Source organism: Convolutriloba macropyga, chromosome 12, assembly GCF_964194025.1.
Source record: "Convolutriloba macropyga chromosome 12, txConMacr16.3, whole genome shotgun sequence".
NCBI classification, from domain to species: Eukaryota; Metazoa; Xenacoelomorpha; order Acoela; family Convolutidae; genus Convolutriloba; species Convolutriloba macropyga.
In genome coordinates, this window is record NC_134479.1 from 48,422,113 (window position 1) to 48,440,110 (window position 17,998).

Genomic DNA, 17,998 nt, shown 5'->3' on the forward strand with positions numbered 1-17,998 from the left:
TTTCACAAAGATATTTTGCCCTATACCCCCCCCCCCCCACGTGCTTAGTGGGCACATGACTTTTACACACCCTCAGGCTCATGTGCTTAATAATCATATAGAAACGCGCTACGAAAAGACAAAAAATGGGACAAAACGTGGAAAAGATCCAAAATTAACCAGAACAAGTGTAAAAGTAGCGGATTTTAGGAGTAAAATAACTTGGACAAAGTCTCCTGAAAAAGTGGTTGATAATTCAAAGTTTCAAAATCAAAAAAATATATTAGTCTTTAGTTTTGAAAGGCATGATGGCAGAATTCTGTTCGGGCTATAATGAGAAAGACCCGAAATTCAATTCGGGTTTCAATTTCATCGTTATGAGATTTGATTTCAGAAAACGTACAAATCGTTCCTTCTGGAGGGCGTGATGCCGAATGACCTTGAAACAGCAGACTATGAAGCGGCCAAGAAGCGACTAACGTGTGAAGAAACAACAGCTTTGATGTCTGAAAATGCCTCCTTCATAACAGAGAGAATGAATGATTCAGACGGAGGAAACGAAGAATACGACGAAGAAGATGACGATTACTAAACAATTTCATCACTTTTTTATCCTTTCTCTTCTCTTTTTTAAACCATGTTTTTGTCTTAGGCAAGTGCTTTTGTTTCATTTTTACATTCGGGGTGTTTAGCTTAGCTTTTGCTTTAAAGTGTCAAAATCGCATTTTTGTGATGTACTAACGTAGACAAAAATTGATTGAGTTGTCCTGAAAGTTTTAAAAATCCCCCCTTTCCCGGTCACTCTCGCTCGAGGCTCAAGTATCCACCTTTTGATGAGGGCAAAATGTTATCGGTTCTTTAAGGGGGTAGGGTTTGTGGCTAGAATAAGAATTACGTTCCTAATCAATCATTTTGTTTGCATTATGATTTCAATCGTTCGCATCAAGCTCTGTCACTCCTCACAAAATGGCATTCTTTAAACCTGACTTCATTTCAGGAGCATACGCATAAAAACAATCACCGAGGCAACGGGAAAATACAGTGTCAGTATTGGTGACTGAATGTAGTTTAGGGTACTGAAATGTGGCGGATAAACGCCGATCACAGAGTTCCAATTCCCCAAAAGTTTTTCAATTACGTCAATCAAGGGTTGTAGCAGTTAGTGGTCCTGTTCATATTCACACATTCGCTGGTGTTCTAATGCTGGAACACTAAAAGTCGAGGAATTTATTCTCCGATTCAAATTGAAGCTTGACGAATATGATAAATAGTTCCAAAATGATAATAAAATGCACAATATTGTAATTATTTTGAAAAGGAAAATTTTTGCTGTAAAGACGATTTGTTTTTCAAATTTTGAGCCAATTTTGATTTTTATTGAAGAAGTTGGTGGAAAAACTGATAATTAGGAAACAGAAGATTGGGTGTCATTGTAAGATAGATAAATAGACGCAATTATGGACTTAAATAATAGTTTCAATGCATCAAACCCTTATAGCAAAAATCATAGGCTTATTCAATTGCTATCTGCTTGACCGAGAGAAGAAGCAAAACAATCTAAACTCAGTCTAGTTAGTATCTACAAAAATACATGCGGTGTTAAAATTCTTGAGTCTATTATGCAAATGTGTTCAACTATAATTTAAAATTTAAAATTACACTGCAGTAAAAATTAAGTGTCATAGCCCTTCTGTGATGGCTATCCCTGCAGTAGTTCCACAACTTGAACTCCCCATAAATTTGAACTGGGTACCGTTTCCATTTTTTGTCTAGGCTACCTAAATCCCGATCTCCTTACGCTCTCGGTCGTTTGCGCCTTCTGGACGGGCGGAAGAGTGAATTTGTTTATGGGTTTATTTTATTCCGTTGAGGAGGCAATGGTGTGCAATGTGCTCGATGATGACGAGTTGGCCAACTTGCATACATGGGTTTGCGTCATTAGAGCTGGCGCTTGACGAAGTTAAGCTATGTGCTTTTCGAGCCAACATCATCAGTTTTTCCATAATTTTAAAAAATAGTAGGCAACAGAAAGCAAGGTGCGCACAATAGAGGTGCAATTGTAAAGTGTAGTTGAGAAAAAAGGGGAACGCGCTCAGGTGCTTGATAGCAGCATAAAGCAAACTGTGTTACTTTTATTAGTAATATACTAATTTCATACCCCTCATTCAGTAGAAACACATATGTGCAATATATTAGTATTTTACTTGAAATATGGGGCTTTGGTTCTGATTGAATTTTATATGCATGAACTCAATAGGAATGGAGGTTGAAGTAAGGGTTGGTGATTTCAAGTTTATGCTCGATGCGGTGCGTGTTCTGGACAAAAGAGTTGTCAGAAAATTATGACATCAATGCCTTCAATTGGATGAACTTAAGACATTTGGAACAGTAGGATAAGATCAGGACTATCAAAATTTTACAGATAACTTTTCGTGGATTTCTGGAGCATAAACTACGGATTGGACTTGGTTCTGTCTCCAGCATCTCTCTCCAAAAAGAGAAAACAACTCAATACAATCCTCAAGCTGTAACTTTTCTTTCCCTCTGAGTACAGTAGCAAAAGCAGAAGAAATTGTTCGAAAAATGGCCAAGGCGTTTCCACGCTGGCTGCTGAGCCGACGGGCTTAATGACGCACAGTTATGAAGAAATTCTGCCAATATGCTTGACGGGACACGCCGTTGTAGAGCATTAAGTTTTCTGGGCGCAGTTTTTGCAACAAAGGAAGCAACAGACCCAGCGTTAAGACTCCAAATTCCTTCTAATGAGCTGAGAAACAGACTTGGAGACTACCCAAACTAGAAGACGGCCAGGGCAAAATTGAAGACTCTGCAAAACCGTGAGATTAAAAAAATTTCACTTTTACCGACAATTTCGAGAAATGAGCGAATCCGCCAATGCAGATCTGGAGCAAGATGCAAGAGATTTGGGCTCAAGGGGCCTGCTGGACGATCACACGCGGGGACCTACAGCAGGAGCCGCGACGTTTAATGCAAAATACCAGGTAGCACAGTATCTAGAAGCAGTGATCAAAATGGAGGCACAGAGATAACACCGCTGTGGTGCTGTCATACGATATGTGGATGTCGAGGGCACAGAATTGACCGATAGTAGTGCTCTAGATGCGGTTCAGTCGGCTGTTGTGAAGTGCCACAAGATCCAGGAGGAAATGATGCAGATTATGAATATTCGATTCCTGGCAATGAAACCCTAAACACCAGAAGGTAATGGAAAGGCGAAACAAGACAATTGAGTTTTTTGCGTGTCAGGAGAAAGGGCACTATTAACGAAACTGTCCTAAAAAGGAGCAGCATTTGAACAAGGACTGGCCGAGGCAAAAATATAATCTACCCAGGACTGCTCCGACCAGTATTTGTTACCCATTTTTGTCTTGAAGTGACCGGTATCTTTAACATCATTGGGAGAAGGTAGTGGTCCATCAATGCTAGACAAACCTTATTTTTGGCGGAGCTGGCGAAAAGCTATTGTAGACACAGACAGTGGGGTAAACCTTTTTTCTAAAGAGATTTCTGTACAGTACAGCTTGCCACTACAAATCTGAAGAGAAAGTGTACCATGCATAAGGAAAACAGATCCGAATCCTTGATGGGAAATGATTGCCAGTGTGCATGAGAGGTAAAGTTTTGTTCGAACCGGACTTTCTGTTAGCCCCGATGATGGTAGTTGACGCCATCCTTAGAACTGCTTTCCTTAGACCAATCAGACTTTCACAGGGGCCAGCTATTGTTTGGGACAACTGAATCGACTGCAGTTGAACCTGATTGCGTTCTCCAGACAGCTAATAGCAACTACTGTTTAACACGAACCCAGTGAGATGAGTGGCTTCGAAGCAGGTTTTGCGGGAGCCAGATGCTTGAACGCCAAAGAAATAGCACCCTACAAAGGCTATCGATGGGAATCGAAATCTCCCGCAACATACTCCTGCGACGTCCAGGGCTATGGTGAGATTGTCAATGATAACCATTAAAACAAGTGAAGATTGATGTTGGCGCATTTTTTGCAAAAATTGGAAAGACTGCCAGACCACAGAACCAAGATGAGCTTAACAATACGAACAGAATCTTTGAACACTTCTACGAAATTGAGAATCCCTCCCTCAGTCGAATTGCTTTCAAAAACTCTATGTACAATTTTGAGCTAAGGCAGAGAACGTCGCTGTTGAATTTGATGCTCAGCTCGACTGCAGTTAAACCTGATTGCGTTCTCCAGACAGCTAATAGCAACTACTGTTTAACACGAACCCAGTGAGATGAGTGGCTTCGAAGCAGGTTTTGCGGGAGCCAGATGCTTGAACGCCAAAGAAATAGCACCCTACAAAGGCTATCGATGGGAATCGAAATCTCCCGCAACATACTCCTGCGACGTCCAGGGCTATGGTGAGATTGTCAATGATAACCATTAAAACAAGTGAAGATTGATGTTGGCGCATTTTTTGCAAAAATTGGAAAGACTGCCAGACCACAGAACCAAGATGAGCTTAACAATACGAACAGAATCTTTGAACACTTCTACGAAATTGAGAATCCCTCCCTCAGTCGAATTGCTTTCAAAAACTCTATGTACAATTTTGAGCTAAGGCAGAGAACGTCGCTGTTGAATTTGATGCTCAGCTTGCTCGAAAAACAGCTTGTGCTAGCAGAAACTGGCAGCACACTTTGACTACGCTTCAAATAGTTCGGGGAAAAGAACAGGGGCGGTCTTTCACTGGCACAAGAGAAGCAATTTTTGTTTATACATCAATCCTTGGTTTGATCCAAAAATACTACTTTACACTGGCTTTTGGAGTGTTCATTCAAATTAACGAACGGAGGTTGAATTATACCACACAATAGCGCTTATAATTAGAGATAAGACTTGTATACGTCTTTTTAGATTCAAACCGGAGGTTGTCTATGATTTCTTTAAGAGAAAATTTGGCGTTTTTAACGTTTCCATGACCAACTTAGAACCAACGTTTTGAACATATACGTGACAGAGGATTCATTTAGGGTTCTCTCTACAGCTAACGCAGATTGCAAGTTGAACCCTAACCTGACGTGCACGACATAACAGTGTCACTCCTTTAGAACAGCGAGCAGAAAGATGTATTCGATCAAATTCTCCACGAGCATCCAGCTAATTTCGCAAACGACGACTTTGAGCTGGGTCCGTCTCACCTAGTTCATCAGAATATTAACACCAATGACAATGCATCGATCATGCTACCGGCTACACGACCACTACAGCCAGTTTTGCAGAGCTTAGGAGAGGTAATACAGATGCTGGATTTGCAAGCCTTCAAAAGTGAGTGGAGCGCTCTAGTGGCTCCAGTTGGAAAAATGGATGGCGTTTCGCAGTTCTGTTTAGGTTTCTGGAATCTGAATGCCATCGCCAAGAAGGACAACTTCGTTTTGCCACTGTTGGACCAGATCTTGAATTTTTTGGAAAGGGCTTTCTTTTCTTTTCATTTTTTTCAGCTCCTTGAACTTAGTGGCAGGCTATTGAAAAGTCCCACACACTGAAAGTGAAGACCAAAAACAGCCTTCTCAACGCTAGACGGTTGTCACAATGATTGCAAGCGGCTACCAATTGGTTTGTGCAACGCACCAGCAAATTTCCAACGCCTGATGAATCAATTGTTCAAAGAGGAAATTTATGATTTTGTGATGTCACCATTTTTCCTGATAATCTCCTCCTCATCAAGCAGAGTCTCAACAAGCATCTCCATCTTCTCAAAAAAATCATGGAGAAGTTCGAATCGGTTGGATTGAAATTGAAGTCTGTCGAAATGCAGTTTATCAAAGATCGGTGTCGTACGATCATTTGTGGACTTCTGTAGCTACTACAGGTGCTTCATAAAAGATTGTACTGGCATAGCCAAATACGTGCATGAGCTTAATTAGACGTATCATTATATTTATTTGAGTGATTGCTCTCAACAGAACATAGGTAAACTATAGTACCGCGAAGAGCGAGGAGCTGGCTGTAGTCCAAGCAAAGAATGACTTTGATCTTACTTGTTGGTCATCTCCTTAATGCTGCGGGCTGATCACTTGAGTTTACTGTGACCTTTTTTCAAAATGTTGACGGGATGGCATAGAGAAAGAGCGAGGTGTTACATGAGTTTAACTTTCAATTTTTTCATTGGCCGGATGAGAAACATGGAGACGCAGACGCTCTTTCTCGTCAAAACACAAGAGCTCAAATGTTTTGAGCGTGATTTAGGGAGGACTAAACAGAGAGGACGTGGCCGTTGTAGCAATTCTTCAGTAATTCTTCAGAGCCGAAGTACCATTGAACGAGAAACAGTAAAATTGCAGTTTTTCGGGGTCAACGGAATGAACAAGGAGCAGGCGCTGAAAATTGACCCGAAGTGTTCGGGTTATGGAACCATTGGGAACAACTGAAGGAATGGTTACTCATTCAAAAGTGTTATATGCCGGGCAAAGATGGCTGCTTGGAACTCATTGCCTTACCACAAGTTAATAAGCGCAGAGTACTCGAAAAACTGCGTGAACCGAAAGTAGCAGGAGGGCAGTGTGCACCCCCAGACAGTCGGTGGATTTCGACATCTCTTCTGGTGGCCTTTGATGAGAAGAGATATTGATCAATGGATCAAAAAGCAATTACTTTGCAGCAAGGTCACCAATGGGCAAGAAACTCACATCTCAATCGCAGCCAGTAACAGTAAGAGTTCGATTCGTCAAATTGGCTGCCGATATCTTGGGACCGGTAATGAGAAGTCGCGACACGAAGTAAATCCAGCTTAGCGATGATTGTTTACTGTAGGAGTTACGTAGGCACTGTTTCCCTCACAACAATGACAAGCAGCAGATTTTGGCACAAGCGTTTGTCAGAAAATGTGTTCTACGGTTCGGATGTCCTGCTAAGTTGCATGGGGACCAAGGATCCATTTTCTGTAGCAAACGCATGGCTGAAGTGTGTACCCTACTGAACCCGGACATCTTCATACCATCACCTCCCATCCATCCTTTGTATACATCTATCTTCCCATTCGTACAATTTGTGTACAATACAATTGTTCACAAGTTAACTGAAGACATAACTTTCTCGCTAGTTTTTGTAGGCAAAATACTCTAGTCAATTCGCTTACTCATCCCCAACCACCGGATTCAGAACTTGTGTTACACGAGTCCAAAAAACTATTAGACGAGAAGTTTCGAGAGGCCCTCGAAAGGCCCACATGAGTTCTCGTAAGATCCTAGGGGGAGCACAACAAAGACAAAAACACAAGTGAACCTATGGAAAACCGTATCAGAAAAACGATTAGCAGATCAGCACGAATTCAAGAAAGATCTCGTACTCAAAGTTACGATGCGGACGATTTGCCAAGTAGCGATGGCAATGATGCATTGCGGCAGCGTAACCGCAGGGATTCAACTTCCATTCAAATAGCCTGTATTTGGCATATGGGACGATGATCACATTGTTGAGGACAAGCGAGAAATTTCAGTTATTGCAATATTACCAAAAATGAACAATGGTAACAAATATATGACTCACGAAATGGAACCGAAATAATGAGTGATCCAAATGATTAAGGAACAACCAGCGATTGTTACAGATGAACCGACGGACATTGACGTTGATGAACAGCATTGATATCAGCTAAAATTGCGACAACCTGCTGACGGAATGGGACTCTAAAACATAAAACATTTATAATTTGCATGATAACTTTCTGCTAATACAGTAATCATAGCATAGTTTGGTGCATAGTAACAATACTGTAGATAATATTGTTTTGAAGACTTGAATGATTAGTTTTTTACAGTGAGCTAGGTGAACCAACCAATCACAAACAGTGCCAATTCTGTTGCCTACAGCCTTACTTGAGTAGTATAAATAGAGACGTTTTCACTTTCAAAAAAAACTGATGGGTTTCTTTTGTGTTGTCTCTTGTCGTGCTTGACAGAGCTTTATGAGTGCTAATGTGCTTTATGAGTGCTAATTTTCTCTTAAGCTGGCTAATTCTCTTGAAACCTGTTGAGTTTGTTCAAGACCATTGGCTTGATACAGGAGTTTTCTTCACCCCAGATACGGTGTTTGTGGTTTTATCTTTCAAGACGATGAGAGTGTTTGTACCCTTTCCAGAACGCTCTCATATTGACATTATGCAACTACAAATGGCAAGAAACAGCATTGCTCTGAATGTGAGCGAACAAGGATACGCCAACTACAAAAGACTATTTTGCTCCTCTAGTGTTGTCACGGCGGGTTAGGTGGAAACTTAACTGCTAGCGCCGTGATTGATCTGGAAAACGAATATCACCAACTTTACGAGGTTTATAAATTTCAAATAACCATTGTCGTTGTTTCGCAATCATTGGAATTTGGTTCAAGAGGAGACAAAGCTCAATGGACAAGCTGTCGTTTTCCTGGCGGCAGGAGCACCACTCATTCTTGATCTTATATTAGAGGCTGTGGGCTGCCAACTTGTCTCCATAATCGGTTTATGGAAATCAAAAGAGTCACGGCACATAGAAAAACTACATTAAAAAACAATCCCAACAGGTAGATCATAGACTGGCTAAAAACTCAAACGGAAAGAGCATTCAAGATTTTGAGTGCCGAGGAGCTGGATACGTACTACCAAAATAACACGGGCAGACACTTAGGCTTGCTTGTCACCCAAGTCAATGGAATGGAATGGGAACTGATGAGCGATTGGGGATGCAAACTTGGCCAGGCCTATCGATATGGCCTTAAATGAAACTGTTAGATCAAAAATATGCTAAGAAATGTATCCGAAAGAGCAAGTTCTCTTTGCGCGTGCCAGAGCGCCTGACCTTGGATATGTTATCAGCATTGCCCTAGTTTCTCTAACCAAATGTCTAATGTCAGCAAGTTTGTTGCCGTCGCCACAGTTTTGGGACATTGTGTCAAAGATAGAACAAACAGGATGGTTCCCGGCAATCTGCGGTGAAGTGTCAATTTTTTACGAATTCGAATTAGAGAAAAAAGCCGAAATAACATCCAAATAACTTCATTTTGAATTCGAAATTCTTTTTTATTACACTTAGACGAAGTACCAAGTGCATCGAAAAGTGGCAATTCTGCGACCACCGATCGCCGAAAACACGGCAACTGTTTACGATTTTCAAAAAGATTATTTTGTAGTCGCCCCACGTCAGGAATTCTTTGAGACTGGATGGAATCGTATTAGTCAAATGCCACCGCACCGATAGACTTCGATTCTGCAAGAATCTGTGTCCTCTAACACGGTCAACGAAGTAGTCCTGTTTTAACAGGCCCTTTTTTGAACAGAAGAATGAGGCGATGATTATGAGTCCTCATAGGATAGTTCATTAGACTGCTTCATATGCGGGGCTGACGGCTTGGCCGCCAAAAGAACGTTTTCTGAGGACACATTTTCACCGCTTCATTCCTCTGGTCGAAAAAGAGGCTGCCTAAATTTGAGCTCTTCGCTGATCGTGTTAGAGCAAACGGAGTCTTGCTGAATCGAAGTCGATTGGTACGGTTGCATTCGATTAACCCGGATTTATCCAGTTTCAGGGAAAACCTGCCATGAGGAGACTTCAGTTTTTTTTCTGAGAATTGTAACGAGTTGCTGGCTTTCCGGTAATAGGTGTTTTCGAGTTCAATATGGAGTCATTTAGATGGTTTTTTGGTGCTTTTTAATAATTCGATTTCGCAATATACTGACATCTCACCATTGCTGATTGCCGAGAACCATCCTTTTTGTTCTATTTTTTACAAAATGTCGCTGATTTCTGGCGACGGTAACAACCTTGCTGGTAGGAGTCTTTGGTTAGAGAAAACTGGTCATTGCTGAGGACATATTCAAGTTCAGGCACTATGGGAGGTGCAACGATAACTTGCCCTTTTTCTGTACTTCGGATACAGTTCTTTGCGTTTTCCTGTTCAAGTCGATTTTCAGGCCATCGATCTGGGCCTGGGTTTTTTTTCCAAAAACAGAAGCCAAAGAGTTGTTCATAAATTTGTTTTTCTAGCCCTGAGTGTTTTGATGGATTTTCAGTTGTCTCTGGGGTTGGAAAGCAATATTTAGCGTTGTGGTTAATTGTTATGTGATTTAGCTTGCCCTTCGTTACTTTCTCTATGTTCGCATATGGTTTTCCTGGTTTTTGAGAGATTATCGGTTTCTAGCAACTCGGGCTCTAATGGGATAAAATAGCCAGCTTTTACGGGTGTGATTATTGTCAAGGTGGCAAGTAATGTGTTTCGTTCGGATGTGATTGGTATTCCCATTGTTTTTGTTGAATTGGTTTGTCTTTTAAGATTTTGTCTCTATCGTGCTCGTTAGGCAAACTTCTTTAATTTTGAATTTGGTTGTACGCTCTACTATTCCAACTGGATGAGCTGCATCTAATGGTTCATAAGGCTTGAGTTCAATCAGTTTTGGTTCGCCGGTGTTAATAATAACAAATAAAATATTTTTGGGTGCCTTCTAATAACACTCTAGATAATATTGTTTTGAAGACATGAAATAGTATTATACAGTGAACTAAATCAACCAACCAGTCACAAAGAGTGTCAATCTTGTTGCCTACAGCCTTACTTGAATAGTATAAATAGAGAAGTTTTCACTTTCAAAAAATTTTGATGGGTTACTTTCTTGTTGGCTTTACCTCTTATCGTGCTTGATAAAGCTTTGTGAGTGCTAATGTTCTGTGGAGTTTTCTCTTAAGCTGACTGATTCTCTTCAAGCCTGTTGAGTTTTTTCAAGACTATTGGCTTGATACAGGAGTGTCCTTCACCCCAGATACGCTGGTTGATGCTTTATCTTTCAAGACGATGAGAGTGTTTGTACCCTTTCCAGAACTCTCTCATATTGACATTGTGCAACTACAAATGGCAAGAAACAGCTTTGCTCTGAATGTGATCGAATGTGATCGAACAAGGATACGCCAACTACAAAAGACTCTTTTGCTCCTCTAGTGTTATCACGGCGGGTTAGGTGGAAATTTAACTGCTAGCGCCGTGATTGATCTGGAAAACGAATATCACCAACTTTACGAGGTTTATAAATTTCAAATAACCATTGTCGTTGTTTCGCAATCATTCGAATTTGGTTCAAGAGGAGACAAAGCTCAATGGACAAATTGTCGTTTTCCTGGCGGCAGGAGCAACACTCATTCTTGATCTTATATTAGAGGCTGTGGGCTGCCAACTTGTCTCCATAATCGGTTTATGGAAATCAAAAGAGTCACGGCACATAGAAAAACTACATTAAAAAACAATCCCAACAGGTAGATCATAGACTGGCTAAACACTCAAACGGAAAGAGCATTCAAGATTTTGAGTGCCGAGGAGCTGGATACGTGCACTCTGGCGGAGGCTACCAAATTAACACGGCAGACACTTGGGTTTGCTTGTCACCCAAGTCAATGGAATGGAATGGGAACTGATGAGCGATTGGGGATGCAAACTTGGCCAGGCCTATCGATATGGCCTTAAATGAAACTGTAAGATCAAATATATGCTAAGAAATGTATCCGAAAAAGCAAGTTCTCTTTGCGCGTGCCAGAGCGCCTGACCTTGGATATGTTCTCAGCATTGCCCTAGTTTCTACCCAAATGTCTAATGTCAGCAAGTTTGTTGCCGTCGCCACGTTTTTGGGACGTTGTGTCAAAGATAGAACAAACAGGATGGTTCCGGGCAATCTGCGGTGAAGTGTCAGTTTACTACGAAATCGAATTAGAGAAAAAAGCCGAAATAACATCCAAATGGCCTCCCTTTGAATTCGAAATTCTTTTATATTACTCTTACACGAAGTACCATGTGTATCGAAAAGTGGCAATTCCGCGACCACCGATCACCGAAAACACGGCAACTGTTTACGATTTTCAGAAAGATTATTTTCTTGTCCCCCCACGTCAGGAGTTCTTTGAAACTGGATGAAATCGTGTTAGTCAAATGCCACCGTACCGATAGACTTCAATTCTGCAAGAATCTGTGTGCTCTAACACGGTCAACGAAGTGGTCCTGTTTTAGCTGGCCCTTTTTCGATCAGAAGAATGAGGTGATGAATATGTGTTCTCATAGGATAGTTCCTCAGACTGCGTCATATGCGGGGCTGACGGTTTGGCCGGCAAAAGAACGTTTTCTGAGGACACATTTTCACCGCTTCAATACTCTGGTCGAAAAATAGGCTGCCTAAATTTGAGCTCTTCGCTGATTGTGTTAGAGCAAACGGATTCTTGCTGAATCAAAGTTGATTGGTACGGTGGCATTTCATTAACCCGGATTTATCCAGTTTCAGGGAAATCCTGCCATGAGGAGACTTCAAAGTATTTTCTGAGAATTGTAAGCAGTTGCTGGCTTTCCGGTAATAGGTGATTTTGAGTTCAATATGGAGTCATTTAGATGGTTTTTGGTGCTTTTTAATAATTAGATTTTGCAATATACTGACATCTCACCATTGCTGGTTGCCCAGAACCATCCTATTTGTTCTATTTTTGACAAAATGCCGCTGATTTGCTGGTAGGAGTCTTTGGTTAGAGGAAACATGTCATTGCTGAGGATATATTCAAGATATTCAAGCTCAGGGACTATGGGAGTCGCAAGGATAACTTGCCCTTTTACTGTAGTTCGGATACAGTTCTTTGCGTTTTCCTGTTTTTCAAGTCGATTTTCAGGCCATCGGTATAGGCTTGGGTTATTTTCTTAAAACGTTGTCGGTTATCTGCGTTATCAAGTGGGCGAATCTTTTCCCTCTTTTTGAAGCCAAAGAGTTCTTCATAATTTTGTTTTTCTAGTCCTGAGTGTTTCGATGGATCTTCAGTTGTCTCTGGGGTTGGAAAGCAATATTTAGCGTTGTGGTTAATTGTAATGTGATTTAGCTTGCCCATCGTTACTTTGTTTATGTTCCGATATGGTTTTCCTCGTTTTTGAGAGATTATCGGTTTCTAGCAACTCGGGCTCTAATGGGAAAAAATAGCCAGCTTTTACGGGTGTGATTATTGTAAAGGTGGCAAGTAATGTGTTTCGTTCGGTTGTGATTGGTATTCCCATTGTTTTTGTTGAATTGGTTTGTCTTTTAAGATTTTGTCTCTATCGTGCTCGTGAGGCAAACTCCTTTAATTTTGAATTTGGTTGTACGCTCTACTATTCCAACTTGATGAGCTGCATCCAATGGTTTATAACGCTATCAGTTCAATCAGTTTTGGTTCGCCGGTGTTAATCATAATAAATGGTTGTTTTTAGATAAGTTGTACGCTTATTATTGAATCGTTTTGGTGTTTTTGAGCCTGCCGTCTCAAATTCATCTGAAAAAAAGGGACCAGAACGTTGATGGTGGTTGTTGGCGTCGGCTTTTTTTTTCAATTTTGTCGAATAAAGGGAGTCCAAGCAATATGCCGGAGGGTTTCTCGAAAACCATAATTTCCTCTGTGAGCTCCATGTGACCGATTTTGAATGTTAAGATTTGAGACTAGTGCCTAAACGCTGTTGAAACGGTAAGATCTGGCGCTGCCTTCATGGTTTTTCCCGTTAGATGGTTGTAAATTTTGTTGTTGGTTTTTTGACATAGCGCTACTAAATGCTGCAATGTCAGCTATGGCTTTCATTGTAATTGTGACTAATTTAGTGACCTTGGAAAACGTTTTTGTTATAGCTAGTGGTACTGTAAGAAATTTTGTGTAGAATAGCATGCAGGTTTATCGTCCAGTCACGTTTGTAGCTTTTCCTCTCCCTCGATAGAAGGGACGGTTCTGAATACCTAAAAAAATCTCTGCTGATAGAGCAGTCTGTATGCTGTATTGTTTATAGTGTTAGTTGTGAAAGGTAATAGTGTTTTGAATTTGTTTTAATTGTTGTTCGACCATTTTGGTAGGTTTTTTTGTGAAACTAAAGAAGGGATTGAGGCTATGCCGCCTGCCATTATATTCTCGATTGCATGATTGAAAGCAAGGTTACTGGAGCTTGCTATTGAGTTGAAGCCTGTAGTGTGAGGTGGCTCTGGTTCAAGCTCATCTATTCGGACTCTTCTTTTGACTAAGGAGCGTAAGTCATTTGCTCCGACAATGTTCAGTTCTCTGATAAGAACTTTCTGCTTGATGGGCATCCCCTGAATGAATTGTTTTCAGTTTCTTCTTGTCATCTCATCACGGTCAATTGCAGCACAAGCGTTATCGGCAATAGTTAAGTTGGCAAGTCGCTGCATGTCATTTAAGAAATCTGGCTGTTTTTTGACGGGTTCAGATTTTCTGCTCTGTAAGTGTAGCTGAAAATTACGCCGTTGGTCTGGACCTGAGTAACGCTTGCGTAGCTGTTTTAATGCTTCATCTAGGGCATTTCGTGTGTTTTCCGACAAGCGTAGGCAATAGTTCTGCGTTTCCGTCCGGGTGTAAATGTAGGCATCTGGATTGCTGAATATGGTACGACGAAATTCTAGCAACTGCTTTGCTGGCTCTCAAGAGACCCTCAAATTGGTCCCTATTTTCGTTGGGTAGCCCGGCAAAAAGTTTGAGTGATACGTGGGTTGGGTGCAGCGCGGCCGTTGCTATTTTAGTTTTTATGAGTGAAAATATTTCTCTTGTCCGCCAGCTTTCAATTGGCAAAGTTTGCAAAAGTGGATAATTTGTTTTTGTGAATTTTTTTCAGCGATGTTTTCTGTTTGAGCTTCTATAAGTCTGTCTGTATCATTTTCTGTGATTGTAAGTTTTCTTAAATTTGAATATTTTTTTTGAGCATGAACTTTCCGTACGTCTTGCAGATTGGGGAAAAATTTCAACGGCTGGAAGTTTCGACTTTGAGTCCAAAATTTGTTTCTTTTTCTGCGATAAGTTTTTCAAAAGAATAAACGCCAGTGTATGATTCTCGAGAAAATTTCTACGCTTCATTTGCTATTATTTAGTTTTTTTTGCGATTCAATTCCTTTAGTTTTGCAAAATGACGCTCTTGATAACTGTCGCCATGTGGTAACTCCTTGTAGAGCGCTTCTAGCAGGAGGTTTCCTCCTAACGTTATTGTTTCAAATGCGGGTTTTATGTTTATTTTTCGATAAGCTTCTAAGTGTTTGTTCTCAAGCGTCCGGTATTCTGCTTAGATGGGAAATTTTACAAGTTCTGGAGATGAAGCATCGCACTGAGTTTCAAGGAATTAATTTTATAATCAATGAAGAGATGGTGCTATGCATGTCTTGTTTTTACTTTTTATTAATAGCCGCCCTCATCTTCTCAGCCGGCTATTATAGCGCTCCTAATTTTTTTGTCAACAAAAAAATGTTTCGCTTAGCCTCATTTTGCCGCTTTTTCATTCTGCGTGAAATCTTTTTGACTTCTCTTTTTGGCAAAAATCTTTTTTTTTTTCAATATCTTTATTCTTTCAATCCCAATCATGCTTATTGGAATCAACGGCTGCTATTTTCCGGCAATCTGCCGGGTATGTTTTAAATTTGTATCCAATCAGAATTGAGTTCATTCTATTAATAGATAGGAACAATTTTATAAGTTTTCCTTGAGTCTGAGTCTTCATGCTCAATAAAGAATTTTATACTGAAAAACATATAATAAAGGAAATTATTTTGGGGTTGGAAGTAGGAAGCGACGAACTCTTCGACTTCTAATTTTCAAAGAATTATCAAATGAGTTCAATTTAAGATCAATCGACGTTTTATTTTGATAATATAAACAGCGCATACCTTTTACTTATGCTCAAAAAATTGACCGAAATATTTGTATTGATTTTAATCAATGAGTTAATCTCCGGACCAGGGAAGCGATGAAAAGGAAGCTTAGGACGGGAAAAATATTGAGGGCTAAAAAGACAGTCTACTGTCGAAGGCTATCAATGCTTTAACGGTGACTGTCTTTGGGTAGAAGAAAACTAAAGGAAGAGTTGGAAAGTGTTTTTTTCCGAGACGAGGGTTTTCGGTTTTTAATTAAGATATTCAGTTTATTATCTAAAGTGCATCTTCTGAAAGCGTAGTGAAATTGCGTTTTTTTTTGTAACAGTTTTGGGACAATGTTTTTCGTGATTTTACTGTTCGAGCGTAATAAGAACAGTTCAAAAATTTAATTTTATGTTTCATCTAGAAGAAAAAAAACTTTTTGCAAAAGAATTTGCAGGCTCGGCATTTTTTGCACCCTCGTTAGTAATAGTTTGACTATGTAATACTTGTGGTGTTGCTCTTTTGCAAAGTTGAACTTGTTGACTTTAGCTTTAACTTCTTTCGTTGCCTGAATTGCTGACAGTTTTTAGGCGTTTATTTTTGAGGTATATTTTAAATTAATTCAAAGCGTGACAGAGCTTTGCAACCCGTGAAAAACAAAAGGTTTTAAATTTAGAATTTGCTCAACTAGTTATATTAAATATCCAATTGTGTTCACATAAAAAGTTTATACTCAGAAGAAACGTGAGATTAAAATTAATATTTCTTATTTATGAATAAATAATTATAACGATTTCAAATTCAACGTTATTTTCAACAAGTGCCATTCTGTCATTTGCTATTAAATTTAATCTTCATTTGTCAAATTTGCAATTTGAATGAATTATTTCGTTTGCTGATTTCACCGTTTTCGTCCAAAAAGTTTACATCAAATTTAATTACTATTTCTAAAATCATAATTTAATTAGTATTTCTAAGTGTAATTATTGTTTCCAAGTTTATCACCATGACAATGAACCATTATTGATGTTGTTTTCACATTTTACTTCTATTAAAGATAAGTAATAAATTGCAGTATTTCAATTGCAAAACGTCTAATTTTTAAAATTGTGCAATATTTTATATATATATATATATATATATATATATATATATATATATATATATATATATATATATTATATATGTCTCTCAGCTTGCATTCCAGTTTTTTGTTCTGTGACTTCGGAGTCGCTGTTGTTTTTTGGGAGTCGCTGTAAAATTACAAAAAGTTTAAGATATTGTGCAATTATAATGAATTAGTATTTGAAGTTTTTTTAGTAATGGCGTTAAAGCAATGAGCTCCGAACTATTTTCCAATGGATGGCGACATTGTTTGCTACATTGCAAAGTTGTTCCATCAAAATTAAATTTTATCTCATGATTATATTATTCTAATGGTGCAGTATAATATTTAGCAATCACATCTTTGGTAAATTATATAACAAAAGCACCGAATATAAAAAAGTTTAAAAGGAATTAGAAATTAAGTTTTTACTTAAAAAGGGTTTTATTCAAAATTATAGCATTTTTTGAGCAATTAAGAAATGATTTGAGGAAGGAACGTAATAGTTTCAACTATACGCTGCCAAACTTAAACTGCTAACGAACTTGTTTAGTCGAAAATGTCTACTAATGCATTTTTACGACACGCTTTTCAAGCTTAGAGTTGTGAGCGCGTGTTCGGACAAGTAAACTTAAAAAAATTAAATCAAATATGCATCGAAATTGCACGAGGCCCTATACTATTTTTTATCCACGATGTCTAATTTCGAACTAGTGCGACAATAGTTAATAAATTTTTGCCACTATTTCTGACATTTAACGTCACTGGTTTCCACGGATGATCGCCGTCTCTCCACGGCTACCGTATCTAATTTCCTCAATCTGTTAACACTCTTTCAATGAGACAAATGAAAGTACACTTAATAGATAATTTATTTCTTAAAAATCAACGCAATACTAACTGCGAATAAGGAACCCCAGTTACTGATTTGCACCTATCCAAATCTTGGTTCTGCACAATAATTCTCAACTAAAAATCTCAGAATTGAGTCTGAGAAAGTTGAAAATGAAAATTTGATCAAAAATTTTTTGGTTAATTAGATTTCTTTGTAAAATAACTGATGAAATTGGTTACGCAATACACGAAGATTAGAAGAGAAATTACGTTAGTGTTGTCTGTAGCTATCGTTTCAATTTTTGACTGTTCTCACTGTTGACGCAGAGTTGAAAAATGTAAAAATACATTACAAGTTTTTAATAGCCTCCCTCATCTTCTCAGCCGGCTATTATTGCGCTCCTATTTTTTCAATCCAAGAATTGGATTGTATTGGTGCTCTGTCTTTTTTTACAATTCAAAGAAT

General features: G+C 39.2%; 1 protein-coding gene across 4 annotated transcripts in view; it reads left to right on the top strand.

Moving 5' to 3' along the window:
* Positions 1-781, top strand: part of LOC142350566 (calcium-dependent secretion activator 2-like) — a 240,494-nt gene extending 239,713 nt beyond the window's left edge. For all 4 annotated transcript variants that reach the window (XM_075402416.1, XM_075402417.1, XM_075402419.1 and 1 more), the window contains one exon: positions 374-781. In XM_075402416.1, coding sequence (XP_075258531.1) covers positions 374-571 — 198 coding nt within the window. In that variant the 3' untranslated portion in view covers positions 572-781. The remainder of the gene's footprint in view (positions 1-373) is intronic.
* The last annotated feature ends 17,217 nt before the right edge of the window (positions 782-17,998 follow it).